General features: G+C 40.6%; 1 protein-coding gene across 9 annotated transcripts in view; it reads right to left on the reverse strand.

Annotated features, from left to right (window-relative positions):
* TM6SF1 (transmembrane 6 superfamily member 1) overlaps window positions 1-12,631 on the reverse strand; it is a 47,695-nt gene extending 35,064 nt beyond the window's left edge. For 2 of the 9 annotated variants that reach the window (XM_052808144.1, XM_052808143.1), the window contains exons 1-7: window positions 12,402-12,622; window positions 10,015-10,118; window positions 8,578-8,675; window positions 7,528-7,631; window positions 6,571-6,653; window positions 5,042-5,163; window positions 298-402 (exon numbers count right to left, since the gene is read on the reverse strand). In XM_052808144.1, the coding sequence (XP_052664104.1) occupies window positions 298-402; window positions 5,042-5,163; window positions 6,571-6,653; window positions 7,528-7,631; window positions 8,578-8,675; window positions 10,015-10,118; window positions 12,402-12,493 (708 nt within the window). In that variant the 5' untranslated portion in view covers window positions 12,494-12,622. Of the gene's footprint in view, window positions 1-297; window positions 403-5,041; window positions 5,164-6,570; window positions 6,654-7,527; window positions 7,632-8,577; window positions 8,676-10,014; window positions 10,119-11,184; window positions 11,385-12,401 lie in introns of all 9 variants that reach the window. The other 7 variants (XM_052808139.1, XM_052808137.1, XM_052808136.1 and 4 more) reach the window with 7 other exon arrangements.
* Between the last annotated feature and the right edge of the window lie 2,986 nt (window positions 12,632-15,617).

A 15,617-nucleotide genomic window follows, 5' to 3' on the forward strand; every position in this document is an offset into this window, starting at 1 on the left:
ATGTAACACCAGGCCAATGAAAAGAGTTTTCATCTGCACTTGGGATGCTATTTACTCTTGTGATTCTGCACCTCCTTTTGAAAAACATACTTTACACAGGGCAAAATGGAGAAGCAAAGCACCACTAATTATCATAAATAATCAATTTGTCCTTTTTATATCTAAGGCCTATTCTAACTCTGAAAGTCACAAGATTTCCCTTAACCAAAATGTACATACTTTTTCACACAGACGATTTCAAATTTAAAAGTTTGACTGAAAATTAGAGGCCAGAATATTAAAATATCTTCAACTTACCATGCCCCTAAATATGCAAAACCCCGTTGCTAGAATGAGGTATGCAGCTAACATTAAATCTATTGGTCGTCTTAAGAGTCCTTTCTTCTGGACTTCTTGAACCACCTGCAACACAGAACATGTTTAGTGAGTACATCCAGGTTCCACATGACGTATATTTAACTCCAGATCAGTCACTACAAGAAGGGTGAAGTGGTGAAACATTATGATAGACGCAGTTAGTTCTCAGTTACATTACCCTATTTATCCACTGATTTCAGAGACAGAAAGATTTCCACATCTAAAAAGGTGACTTCAGACTTTATAGGATGCAGTGAGGAAAATTAGTCCAAATAAACTCTAGAAATGGATAAATCCAATTAAAGCCATTTCAATACAGATTAGTTTACTTTCAAAGCAACCTAAATCAAATGAACACTACTCTAACTCTGCAATCACATAAGGCTTTAAAGCAGCATAACTAATTTCTTCAAAGTTGCGTCTTTTGTTAATTGGAATGCATTAATTTTCCTGAATGTCCCTAGGTAGAAAAGCTTTGGAAATGTAGGTTTGTCTCAAACATTTGAAGTTGAATCTAATACATTTTGTAAAAGGACTGTTTGGAGGGGCAGCAAAATGAGGGTCCATCTCATTATTGACAGTGAATGCTGGTTTTCAGCAGCCTGTGACACTATTGAAATTAATGGAATATCAGTGGCGTAAAATAAAAGCCTTTCTGTGGCCAGTTGAGTTCTCTGCTCAGTTCAGTGAGCAAATAATATATCTTAATATGTACTTCAGAAATAGAGAAATGCGTGTGTGCACGTATGGAGCATGTGGAAAATCCTCCTTTCGTTCTTTTATTACTGTATGCTATGGATTCCTCTGATGGGCACTGAAGCACTTCTCGGCATCTGGATCTGATTTGTTCTGTACCTCCTCTCCTCAGCCTCAGAACAGGAATCCCCCTGCTGCACCACATGGGCAGATGTGAGGGGTTCACACTCTACAGTAGAAAAGGCTATATAGATACCTAACATGGAAGATAGCTTGGAGGAACAAAAGTCATCTCTTCACCTACATGGTAAAACTTACAAGACCCGTGGAAATAATTCAAGGTACACTTTCAGCACTGTGTAGTCACAGGCAAAATTATAAGCACATCAGAGTATCTTTATGTAGTTCAGAGGGAAAACTTCCCCATTTATATGTGTTACTCATTTCCTCTTCCTTTTTATTAGCCATGCGTTGGCATGCAGACAGCAAAAGAAAAACCTGATTTCCTTCCTGTTATACACTTGTGGAGTTGTCTCCAAAGCACAAAACAATAATTAGGATGTAGAAGCACAGTTAAACGCAGTCAGGATCAAGATAGTCAAAATAAAGTTATTGAAACTGGAGAACCGATCTTGCAAGCACAATTCCTGAGTAAGAACTGCAAGACCTGAATTGTAGGTTAACAAAAATAAGGCTATTTGAAACAGATAGGCTGTCCCTTTCATAAAACTATTTTTTTTTTTCTTTTAAAGGATCTTTTTCAGGAAAAAAAAAGTTACACCTTTGTTTGTTTTTAAACACAAATAACAGGTCTGTTTTGGCAGTATGGTGTCACTTTACAGTATTTAAAGTACTAGTGTAGGAATGTTTATGATATTACCTGCAAAGAATATCTATATTCTAATATTTATTCCTATGAAAGACAAAGGCCTCCCATGGCTGCTGAGTTGCAAGTCATTTTCAGATGTAGACTACCGAAGGATAATGGAAAGTTTGAGGGTTGATATATTTTCTTTCCACTTTTGTCTAAATATGAAGCTTATATATATGTATCACTCCTCATTTCAAAATGTATATTAAATTAATGTGCATATTTACTGTGATCACAAAGCCACAACAAAACTTTGTACTTAGAGGTTCTGGAGACAAAGCCAATATTAGTGGAAACGACTTTTAGCGCAGTACGAGTTTGTGAAATTGCCATGGTACAGAAAACTCACACCTTTTTTTCTCTATGTATACATTTATGCAAACAAAGTGAAAACACAAAGCTTAAAAAAAAGCAGAAGCAAGAATTTGAAAGACAGTATGCACTTTGCTGACAGACTTCAGCTACGTAGTAATTTTGCCTTACCTTTCTTTTATACAGCAAAGTTGCATCAATACATGCTAAAATGAATTACATGTTAAATACGCTGGCTGAGTAGAGATGACAGGTTTCCCATTTATTGCAAACAACATTGAACTCTGCACAGATCTCGCCAGCCCTGCTGTTTCTTTTGTGTAGCAAGGAAGTGTGTAGGCATGCTTTGCAATTTCTCTCACTTCCAGGAAAAAGCTATTTTCCATAACTTCTGAGAGGCTCCTTACATGATCAGTTTTAAGGAATCAGAGTAGTCTTGTGTGCTGTCCATAGAAGTCAGTCCCTTCAGAATTCATATGCAAATCTGAATTTATGTGTGTAAATTCTGTTAATGAATTTTAAATTACATTAAACTTTTCTGAGCTGATATACTTGTAGATAAATCTGCTGGGCTCTGTAAATACTGCAGCACAGCTTGGTTTGATTCTAAATGAGGGCATAACTCCACTCCTCTCGCATGCACCCACCTCTGTTAGAAAACACCCAAAACTTGATTACCTCTTCTCTGTCCCCACAGTGATTTATTTATTTTTTAACTAACTGGTTTATAATATTATAGCAATGAATACCTTGGCCAACAGAATATACCTTGCTTCTGTTCCTTTCATGTAAGTATTTTTCTATATACTTGCACTATCATGTTTAAAAGCATTATTAAATTTTCTTCCTAAATCTTTTAATACCAACTCTGAATGATAGCTAAAAAAAGTTCAATTTTATAGCTAATTGCAAATGATCTATTGAAAGAGAACTATTTTCAGGACTTACAATGATTAGCTAACTGACTAGTAGCATTACACACAATTATTTCCTGGAAACAATACTTAATTTGGGACTGAGAAAGTTGTATAAAAAATAAGAAAAATTGATGAGTAGTCATGTTAAGATTTAAAGGCATTTCAAGGTATACAGTTATTGAACAGTATTTATGCTTGGATATGGAGCATAAAAATAAATACGACTTCTAAAAAAGAAATGACGTAGGAAGGGTAGGAGGCCCCAAGGAAAGGAATCAAAGCTTTTTCTATCACCTTCTGAGCAAGGAAGTGTAGGTTTACAAGAAAGAATTCACTAAGAAGTGCAATGTTAAATTTTCAGATCACCAGCTTTTTATGCACTCTCTTTTTGAAACAGAATTTAAAAAACTAAGTTTCTCTGCAATATATACCGAAGTAGAATATCAAACCTAGGTAAGCAATTTAGCTCCTGATAAGCTTAGGAGCTGATAAGCTATATTTCAGCAAATAAGCAGTCCATCATGTATTTTCTATAATAGCAATTTCTGTGGTGTTCTCAATACTAGGAAAACGAACTGAAACCTTCATCCATCCTCCGTGCAAAGGATGTTCTCACTAATATATATGGCAAAATTCGCCATCACTACCTTTAGCTACACTTCTCTACCCTGATGACTCTAAAGAATGTGTTTCTGGCCAGAACTAGTGACACCTTTAAGTCAGCCATCTCAAATTGCTTTGGGATGGGACATGTAGTTTCTTGTAAGCCTATGCAGGAGGGTAGAAGAGGGTTTGGCACCTGAAGTCTCTCTCCCAATTTGCCTTTCATAGGGACTTGCCCTAAAGGTGGTGATTCTGTAGCAGTTCTTCAAACTTCAGGAGATATTCATATCTGTCTATACCTCTCTTTCCTACTGAAGAATCATGGATGGATGGCTGAATGTTACCTTTCATACATTTCTGGGAAAATCTGTCAGTGCATCATCTGCTGTTATTCTATGCCCTAGGCTATGCCACTTGCACACTGACTGCCTATTAGCTGTGGAATAGGAACTAACTCCTTCATCTGTGTCTATGTTTTCAGTTACAGAATGAACCTGACTGAGACTCAGGAGCTCTTGTGATGCAAAAATATTAATTGATTATATTACTTATAACTGATATGGTGTGCTGTGGCAATAAACTGGCTTGCTTATAGCAACAAAGAGTTAAAGATCTGTTCTGTGCTTTGTACTGCAGGGATTTTTTTTTTTTTTTTTTATAAAACAGTCCATAAACTCTTATTGCATTTTTTGATTGCTCAGTTAAACTTATTACAGCCCAACTATTAAATTCAAAGGCAAAGGTCTAAGGAGTTTTAAGCAAATATTAATTTTACAGATTTTTTTAACAAGAAGTGTGTAAATAATTTTCATATCAATTAATGTACAGTGTCTTACTTGTAAAATCTAATATTGCAGAATGCACATACAAAAAATTATTCAATTACATGAAATCTGTAAGTTGTCTGCAGAAGAACACTTTCCTGCAGAGCTTCTATAAGGATTTTGTAGTGCTTTATGAAGCTGGTATATGTCAATATTTTCAGCAGCTAAGAAATTGAAACAGAAACTGAATAGATAGAGGTTAGTAACACAATTACACCTAGAAATGGGTTCTTTACTCTAAACATGAGATTCTTTTGCTTTTTCTTTAGCCCACCATAATTAAATGGTCCCACAGTATAGATATTTTTACAGTGTCTACGCAGCCTGGCAGGAATTGTCATAACAGTGGACAGTTACAGTACATTCCATGCTCACCAAGGGACCTATAAAACTCAGTAGAAACAGCCAAGCATATTTCAGTTTTCCTAACAGTAGCCAACACTTAAATACAATAATATTACCTTGACTGGAGTGTCGTGAGTCACCGAAGGTTGGTTATAAATTCGGAACCCAGCCCATATGGGAAGGCAAATATATGGTACACTTAGGAAAAAAGCAGGACACACTTTTGTTCCATATTTGCCTGTTAAAAAAATAATCATAGGATGTATGAGAATTTGTAAGCTGTGTTCCAGAAGAGTTAAAAAATGTCCTATGTAATATCAAACCTGAAGCAGCTATGGTAATGTAAACATAAAATATTAGAAATAGCTCTTAAAGCAACACACAAATCTTGTTGAAAATCATGTGCTCAACAGTGGTAGAGTCACAGGTGACAGAGAGCCAGACGACAGGAAGCCATTTCAGAAATTAAGGGGGTTATGAGGGGACAGGAAACCACCCCCGCCACTCTGCACTAGGTAATCCTATAGGATGGGACAGCTTTGAAATCTCTTAATGGAACCTGTTTCAAATACAGACGTCATTCTTTTAAAAATGGAAAAAAGGAATGCATCCATTTTTGAAGATCTGATATTGCATTTGTTTTCCAAAGTCCTGATTTTTCCTACAGGCCTGTACTAATATTTGAGGACAAAACATAAATTCAGAGAGCTATCCTCAGCGCAGGTAAATCTGGAAAATCCATGTCTTTTACACTGGCTACTCCCTATGTCAGAAAGGAAGGTAGAAGGCATGCTCTTGAGAACAAGTTTCTCAGCCTTCTCTAGAGGAAAGAGGAAAAGATATTGTAGCATTAAATCTGCTGACTGTTTTCTCTGTGGTGCCTGTGTATCTACAACGGAGGGAACTGGACTGGCCCCAGGCTGCACCATGAATATTCTTCCTCTGTCATAAAAAGCAGGGCCATTGTGAGCTTTTCTAAAGCTGACTACAGGATTTGGACACATCAACATTTTTCTCAGTTGAACACTTGTCAACTTTGCATCAATTTAAGCTTTGCTAAAAAGGAAATCTTTAATTGAGGGGGGTGGCACTCTTAAAGGACCACCTGCCAGTAATAATGATGTAAAATTTTTTATTACAATTCTCAACCTCTAGCAGCACAGCTATTCACTGATTTATGTTAGAAATCTAGGAATGTTAAATTTATTTTGAAAATAGAATCACTTCCAGATTTCAATTCTAAAGGTGATTTGGATGCCTCTTGTAAGCTGCTTGAAATATTAAGTAAATTGGAAATTTTATGCAAAATAAGATTTATATTTTTATGATACTAGGAGCCAGTTATTGTCTCATTGCTTAAATTAAACTTAGTTTGGATGAAAGCCTTATGGGTGTCACAAAATACGATACATTTTTTTTTCCTTGAGAGCAATGTAGATTGAAAGGGGGTTTTTTTCTGGTCTCCATCTTCCCTTCCTCATATTTAAATTTCAAAATATCTTGCATCGCTTTACTGATATTCCTAAAATTCCTCTTTCATATTATTACAGAACGAATCAATACTGCAGTAATATATAGATAGCCTAATGCTGAATTTAGAAAATGTTTCACAGGAAAAAAGTTAGTCATAAAATTATGTCCTTACCCACAATGTTTCCAGGCATAAAGACAATGATGCTCATGATAATGGAACCTAGCCAGTAGAGGCCAATGGTTCTATAGCTTTGTCTGTAAGACAAACAAAAAGAATACAAGACATCATTATTGCACCGTCCCTAAAAATGCCCTACCCCAAATCACCCTAAAATATTATACTAATTGCCACAGTTGTATCTTAGTAAGTAAAGGTTTTAAAATCTGTACCATGAATCAACAGTGGATTCTTGCCTCTGAGAGGGGGATATGGAGAAATCCTACATTCACGTGTGAGAAGGTTATCACATGAACAGTGCAGGATTTGTGCATATTTAGTTATTTGCTGTTACGTTTCACTCATTTGAAGGCTGCATGATTTTGCACATCACAGGTTGCACAAGACTATAAAAGAATTAATAATTCATTTCATTCTGTTAATGCTTTTATTACCAGTGGGTACATTAGCCTCTGGAATTTAAATAGTTATTTTCTCAAACTCTTTATTCAACAACAAGAAACATAAGAATCTCTAGAAATAACCATTTTCTCTTAAACTGCATGGTACTCTCTACCATGGATGAGAGATCATCATCATGCTAAGCAATACATTATTCCTACCATAAACATGTTATTTAGAAAAAAAAAAAAATGTTTTCACACATGGTTTTAACATGCATCATCTTTAAGCTTTCCTTTTAACTAACACAAAGCATGCAGATGGGCTATGCTCTCTGCTGCAGAGTGAAGACAGACCACAACTCAATGTATTTGCTGGGCTTATTCAGCTAAGAGTAATTTGGTGAGGGTACAGTTCCTGAAAGTAATGAAATTTTAAAAGCGTTGCTTTGGCCTAAGACATGAAATGGTCCTGAAAGAAAAATCTAAACACTGCATAGAAAAGAAAGCCCTTTGTAGGTTATATGAGAATGCAAGCAAAGTAAACAGTACACAAATCAAAATTACTTACTCCCATGCAATAGCTGCCACCATCAACAGATACATCAGATAATGAACAGAGCCATCCCAATAGCAGATCACATGGCCATATGCGGTGTTGAGATATGGTTCACCCTAGGGAACATTTATTTTAAAAAAGATACGCTGATTAGAGGAAGAAGAACAAATAATTAATAAAAACCAGCAGGAAACAATTTCAGAAAAGTAACTGATGTTCTTTTAATCCAGAGGTACAGTTTTTGACTGATGATACACGTTGCCAGGCACAAACCTGATTTAGGTAGGATTAGGTATAATTAAATCAGTTCTATAGTTGCAAAATAGGGTGCAAGATGGAAGGGAAAACTCCTATGTATGACTGTCAGCATTGTTCTACTTACATTATAGAAATATTACTTTTGCATATTTTAGTGATAAAAGCTAAAAAATAAAGATATATTTAGCAACCTAGAGATCCAAAACAGTATTGAATATATTGATGACAACGTATAACCTTGTAAGGTCCAACTCATTTCATGCTAAAGTTCATGGAATCTTTTCAATGACTTCAGTGACTTTCATATCAAGCTCTTACTGAGCTATTTTTGGTGGATGTTGATGTTCAGCAGCCAACAGATTCTGCTGACTACGTATCTGGCATCATCATTTTTTAACTCTAATTCCTTTTAGTAAAGTGATCAGGCAAAAATAAAGGAGCAATTTTGTTTCCTTCTTGGTAACACATTTCGGTACTGCAGTACTCATCCACTCCTGAGTGCTATCTATGGCTTTCTGCAAACATGTACAGTCTATTCAATTCCCACAGAAGTTAATACAGAACAGTATTATTTAAACTAAGTGAAATACCATTGGAGCTTGAAAGGTATGCTATTCTTCCCAAATGAGTCAGTGATTTCAAGTCAGCGAAGGTTTTGTCCATAACAATAATGAAACAGGTCAATGACCAAATTCAAGAAAACCCTTTTGAATATGTAAGTGGCTATTTTTCTGTGACAAATACCATACCAGGTTATTTATAGTAAAGATTTTATTTACATTTGTAAGGCAAACAATTGTTTACCTCTCTCAAGTAATGAGTCATGAATCCATCAATAATTCCATCCTGCTCCAGTCCAATTATTAGATTCACTACACTGGTAAAGGCAAATACAGCATAAACTGTAATAAGACAAAGGGGAAAAAATTTAATAATTAACAAAGATTTGGAATCATGCAGTTGCTTCACAGTCCGATAAATTCAGTCAGACAGAGATCTATTGGACTAGATGCATCTGCCTGGAGGTCACAGATAGTTAACGTACAATATGACTTTCCTACATAGCTTAGTATTTTTTAATTAGTGGTTAGTCAAGAGTTCTTAGGAAGGTTTTCTTAGGAATGTGAAATCCTGTAGAACTGTAGGCACAGCCTCCATGGAAAGTCAGTGTCTGCAGAAAGGACTATGTAGCCTTTCAAAACTCTTGGTCACACAAAGTAGACAACCTTGACTGTACTCATCTCTTGGAAAGGAGATAGGACAACAAAAGCGAGGTGGAGAGGGAAACGTGACTTGCCATTTTTGGAGGTGAGCAAGGCAAACTGCATTAGCCACAGCAGTCCATAGGAGATCTGCCTGGCAAGTTAGCGAGTCACTCCTTTGAGACAGGAAATTTATTTGCAGTAGGTTTATGTTATTTATTTCCTTTGACTTCAGTGTGAACTGAGAGTTCCTGGCCTCACGCGGAACACTGGGGACAGATGCCTACGAGTTGTCATGAGGAGGAAGACAGAGGGCAAATACAGGTGGTCCGTACGCTGCTTTGCCTATGGGCCCATCTTGTAAAATTTAAAAAAACAGCAGTGTTTTTTCTTCCAGATTTTTGCTATAAGGTGATCTAGATCTAAGGTTTCCTTTTAAAAGGTAATCTAGATCTTTATGCTTTTATGGCAAAGTATCAATATAGAAATGTTTGCCCAAGTCTGCAGACAGCCTGAGCCAGGAGTTGGAGTGCTTTCAACTTTCTTATGCATCACAAAGATGAGTTAACACAGAAGCCTAATAAAAATGGCAGAATTAAGGAATTCAGTCATAGGAAAAACCAAGCCATAGAGGCCATTGATCCAAAAGATCCAAAAATCCCAAATGAGTCCACTCAGGATGAGACAGGCGTAAGAGATCTACTGTGGTGCCTAAGTACTGCTACAAGGAGGATCTTAACAGAGCAGGTGTGACAGTATTTTAAACACTTTCACAGCCCAACTCGAGTGTTATTCTTTTCAAATAGGAGGTCTGGCTTGTCCCTAAGCCGGATCTCCTATTTGAGAAGAATAAAAAGGTTCAAAAGAAGCATTATTTCTCCTCTTTTTTCTCCAGTCTTTCTTTCTTGGCTCCTTAGCACCTCACCAGACTGGGTTCTGAAGCCATGCCTTAAATGTTCAAACTGAAATAACCGTCGCGTATTATCATTTACATAAATTAACACTTTCTGAATTTAGCTTCATTGTTACCAAGACATACCATAAAACAGCGGGTCTTTTGGTGGTTTTCTTTTGACAAGAACACGAGCCAACAGAGCAATAAAAACCAGAACCAGCAATCCAACTGCAACAATTACCCAGGAACTGTAACAGTATTAAAAAGAAAAAAAATTTAAAAGACAGAGAAAGAGACAGAATTTTGCTTCTTCAGCTTTTCTTACTAGCTATCCTCAAATGCACATACTCTTAAAGTAACTTTGAATACTTTAAAAGGCTGTTTTTAAAGTCCATCTCATAGTCTGTCATAGTAGCCATTTTACAGTTTTGCAGAATTTACGTGCCTGTCTTTTCACACGTGATCGTCTAAAAAAAAGAAAATATGGAAATAGCTAGATAAACAACATATCCAGGAGTCTAGATTTGTCTGACTAAAATCAGTTTTCGTACCGGTATCTGCAAAAATAAATAAAAATGATGGAAAACTTAAAGGCCAACAAGAGGCGAAAGTCACAGAGAGATCTCAAGGCCAAAAAGGATCATTAGGGACATTTAGTCTAACCTCAGCAATGAATTATCTACTCAGGGAACTACATATTCGCAAATAAAACACATCGGTCCCATGGAATAGGAATAGCAGTGTGGAGCGCCTATGATGGATCTAGGTTTAATTTCCAGTTTTGGAAGTGCTACCAAAGGTCTCTCTGGCCCTATAAGGCAGGATCGCTTGCGGGGGGGGTTCAGTAATCAACGCAGGTGGGCTCGGCAGAAAAGACCGTTTCTCTGAAGATGGGGCTATAATGTTAGTGCATGTAAAGTCGTAGTAGAGGAAAGCACAAAAATCTTCGGCACAAAGCAAATTTGTCTCCTTCCCCAAGAAAACGCAAGTTAAGAAAATCAGTTTGAAATTGGTCTATAAGCTCTAAGTGCGTCAGTCGTATTTAGTTCTCTTTAAGACAGACTCTCCTTCTCAGTCTTCATTTTTGTGCTTGTGTATGGGGAAAAAAAGGAGGGGGAAGGTAGGTAAAGTCCAGAAGCATAAACTAAAAATATTTGGTACATGATTTTATACATAGTACCACTCCGCCCGCCAAGAAAACAAACTGTATACAAACAAATAACATTATGACAATTTCAGCCTTAGTGAAACTTGACTTAAAATTATTACAAAAAACTTGTAAGATCAAATATTTCGGAATATATACACACATACTTTCTGAGTCAGGATGAGCAGTACTAGCTTGTTGATTTATTTTACGGTTTGAATCTTCTGCTAGTCTGTTTTCCCAGTGATGAATTTCTTCATACCGTTACAGCTGTTAATATCGCAGTGACTTTTCACTGCGGTCTATCAATTTGAAATAAATATTGGCAATGAATCAAGTAAGTCAGCATGTGTTATTCGGCATTTCTCTAGCAATGAGAAACAAAAAATTAAGTTACCGGCCAGAAGGAGGAAAATGAGGAAGGAACAGATGTAGCAAAGCCTTAAAAACGCAGAGCAAATATTTGTGCAGTAAAGTTGCAAAACACCACAGGCTGTGGGATCACAAAATACCACACGGACCTTTAAGTACACTGGTTTTTCCATGAGGAAAGACCTCACTTTTCTAGACCTGCGGTTTACCCTGGGATCCTATTTTTTTGGCAGAGCGAGGGCATATGGGCATTTTCAGTTAAAACTCGCACGTCCTACGGGCTGCCGGAGGCGTGCGGCTGGGGAGCTTTCCGAGGCTGGTGAGTTCTTCCGTTCGTTTTTAAACAGAATTGGATTTTGTCTGTGAATGCCTTGACAGGGGAGCCGGCGGCAGGCCGCAGAGCCCCGGGACAGCCTCCAGCGCCCGCTGTCCCGGGCTTCAGGCGCGGTGCGGGCGCGGCTGCCGCGGCGGCAGGCGGTACCTTCCGGGCCGGTTTGTCCTTTCGGCGTTACCAGCCGGCCCCGGCGGCGAGCCGCGGGCGGGAGCGGCGGTCGCCCGAGCCCCGGGGACGCCGGGACACGCTTCAGGTGATGCGAAACGCGCAGTTTTGAGGGTCCTGGGGTGAGGGGCCAGGCCGGGCTCCCGAGCCAGGAGCCCCGCTGGCCTCTCCCCGGTCGCATCCCGGCACGGCTCCCGTCAGAGGACGCGGGCAGGACCCGGGAGCGGGTCTCCCGTCTCCCGCCCGAGCCGCTCCCCGCCGGCGCCCGGCTGCCCGCGGCGAGGCCCGACCCGCGCCCTCCGCTCCGCTGCCCCGCTCCGCCTCCCGCCCCGTCCCGCTCAGCCCCGCGGCCGCAGCTGCCCTCTCCCTGCGCCGCCGCTAAAAATACCCGCCGGGCTCCCCTGGCCGCCCGCACCTCCCTCGGCCCCGCCGTCCCCCCCCTCCCCGCTCCGCTCCGCTCCGCTCCGCTGCCCTCCCCGCAGGGCGGGAGCCGCCCGGCTTCGCCCGCCTCACCTGCCGCCGGCCGCCAGGCAGTTGAAGAGGTACGTGACGGGGATGGCGGTGAGCGAGAGGACGAAGACGCCGGTGGCCGCCGAGGCGCTCATCCCCGCGGCGGGAGGCGGCAGCCGCCCTCTGCGCCCCGAGGCGAGCGCCGCGCCTTGCCCGAGGCGCCGCCTCGCCTCAGCCCTTCACCCCCCGCGGAGGGGCGCCCGCCCGCCCGCGGCCCCGCCGGCCTCTGCTCGCCGCCCCGCCGCCCCGCCGCCCGCCCCATCGCCGGCGCGCGCCCCGCGGCGGGCCGCCCCCTCCCGCCCCGCGCGGGAAAGGTTAAATCCGCCTCAGAAACCGGAGCCGCCCGCTTGCTCCTCCGGAGGCTCGGGGAGGGCCGTGGAGCTTTCCGCCTGCCCCCGGGGCTCGCCGCGGGGGTAGGGGGCTGCCCCGAAGGCGGCGCGGCGCCGAGCGATGATGCCGGGGGTGATGCCGCCCGCGCGGGACCGCGGGCCTGGGGCGTTGCGGGGGGTCGGGGGCGGGGGGGAGGCAGCACGGCGGCGGCAGGGGACGGGGGGCTCCTCCGGTAACCGCCAACGAACGACGGGGGCGAAGTGCCAAGTGGATGCTGTAACAGTTGAACTAAGCGTTGTGAAAGAGGCTTCCCGGGTTAATTATTGACTGATGGCACCGCCAGAAATGGCAGGTGGATGCAGTCGTGTGCGCGGTGCCTTTTCGGAGGCGATCCATTTTCATGAAAGGTGGTAGGTGGAAGAGAGGTTCCCTTGATCCGGCTAGTGCAGGAGTCTCTCTAAGAAACCCGTGAAAAAAAATCATGCATCTCTTTTTGCGTCAGAATTTAGCTGGGTTATTAAGAACAAGGACATTAGCATTTTAAAAGTGTTTTAATTGCAAAATCACCTCTTACGTTTAAATGTCAAAAAAATAACAAAAATCAGGCATGTGTTTGAATTTATCCATCAGCATTTTTTTCTGTCTTCAAACTTTGTTTATACATGAGTATCAAAAGTAAACTGTCAGTGCACAAAGGTGGAATGAGTCTTGTGTGCAAGGCAAACAGAAATGAAAGCCATTATTCCTAGAAGTTACTGGGCATTTAAATCCAGGACATTGGCAAGAGAGAGTGATCATCCTGTGTGGCTTGGGGAAAAACAACAAATGCATTTCTAGCGCGCCAGGCAAGCTCTTTCTGGTAGACATTGGGAAGTATTAACACCGTTGTAGAAGCACCCGTCTGCAATAATGGGCACGATTCCGATTCCCTCGTGTTGGAACGATACAAAGGAGGACTGCTAAGGTGGCTGAGGAAACAGGGCACCTGTCCATCAGGAAGAGGCTGAAGAGCTTGGCATACAAGTGCTCTCTGTAAATACTTGAGGAGTTAACACCAGGGAGAGGGAAGAACTCTTTAATGTGCAGGACAAAGCTGTGAAGAAACTTTCACTAGCTCTTGGAAACAGATTTTTAGCTATGAGCAGTAAAAAGGTCTTCTAAGTCTTTTACAGTAGAAGTAATGAATAAAAAAAAAAAAGAGTTCAGTTTTAAGATAGTATTTGATAAGTTTAAGCAATAGACTAATTGATATGATTGCCTCTGACAGAAAGGAACTTTATGACCCAGAACATATCTATGTCCTATACATTATATACAAACAAATCCTTGCATAGTTATTTCAAGTGAGAAAGGTCTAGAACCTGGCCATAGGTATATGAATGGGTTAAATCATGCTCAATCAAACTATCTGGTAAAAACATGATGCAACTCCTAAAAGTAATTTAGTCCACCCAAGTGTCAAAATTGCCATTGGATGAGTCAGGGCTAAATTTACCACCTCCAAATGCCTACCTTTCAATGCACAGCCAGTTTACTTCTCAAGCTTTCAAATGTATAGGCTGTTTATTTGTATGCAGCTGCCACAGTGCAGGCTGAAGATTCATGTCTCGAGCTTCGCTTCTTAGTTCCTGTGTCCGTAAAGTCAAACGCTATATGGGAAACTTCTTCCTTACCACCCTGCCAGCATATTCCGCCACTGATTTACACCGGGCTTGTTAATCAAGTCCTGTTTCAGCTTCTGAGCAGAAACCGTCAGGGCACATTGTGTGGTAGGCACATTGCGTGGTAGGCACATAGCAGCTCACCTGTATGGGGTGCATTGTTTGAGTCTGTTGTGTTGAGATCTATCAACTTTTGATTTAAAAAATAATTATGAGCATTTGGTAGCATAAAAGACCCCTGAAATGGGATGTTTGAAGTGTTTGTTCAAAAGGACCTGTTTTGTCCTTTCATTTTCATCTCTCGCCCTGTGAAAGAAGCACTAGTGAGTGAGCCTTCCAGCTCCATCGTTCCTTTCTACTTCCTCACAGAGGAGGCCCCCAAGTCCACCCATGATAGTGTTGAATATGTGGATTCTGGTATGCCATGCTTTCCTTATCAGAAATCTTCATTTCTAGTAGCTACAGATCCTTCTAATTCCAACTTGCCTTCTCTGTGCCGAAATATCCTGGCTTCTATTTCGGGCTTTATGAAGAAAATAACATCCCCAGCATTCCTGTTGACTTTATTTGTATAGTTGACACCAATTCTAGAGAAAAAGGGAAAACTTGCTCAGTTAGCATAGCCCAAAACCACTGACTGACTTCCCCAATGGCAAACAGTTCAAAATTTGACTTTAAGTCAGAATTTAAGTCAAACAGCAAACTATCTTACTGATCAAACACCACCCTCAGTTTAAAAGCAGGAGTCCTCAAAAACTAATACATGCATTTCTTGAAAGCTTTAAGTGTTCTTGTGGGGGAGGAAGGGGAAAGAACTTCAACTTCAACTGTATGTAATACCACCCTCTATTCACATGCACCAGAACAGCAATATAAAAATGAAGGTAGGAACAGGGTGTCTTTAACAATATAATTACTAATCAAACTGCTACATGAAAGCGGTGTTGATAAGCTGCTGTCACCAGAATGTGTAACCTCTCAGCTTCCTGTCATTTACTCAATTATATTCATTTCTTGATGTTGCAAAATCATTTTTTCTTTCTTTTTCTTGAATTTTATAAATGGCAACATCATCGTGAGGCACGTGGATGCGATCACTTGTAGAAAATCATACAACTATTTAACTATTTAGCAATATTAGATGTCAGAATAAGATTGAAAAACATGTATATCCTACATAAACTGCAGTGAAACTTAGGAAAGCAAAATGGAGTAATGAAAACATGAA

This window comes from Harpia harpyja, chromosome 14 (assembly GCF_026419915.1).
Source record: "Harpia harpyja isolate bHarHar1 chromosome 14, bHarHar1 primary haplotype, whole genome shotgun sequence".
Taxonomy (NCBI): Eukaryota; Metazoa; Chordata; class Aves; order Accipitriformes; family Accipitridae; genus Harpia; species Harpia harpyja.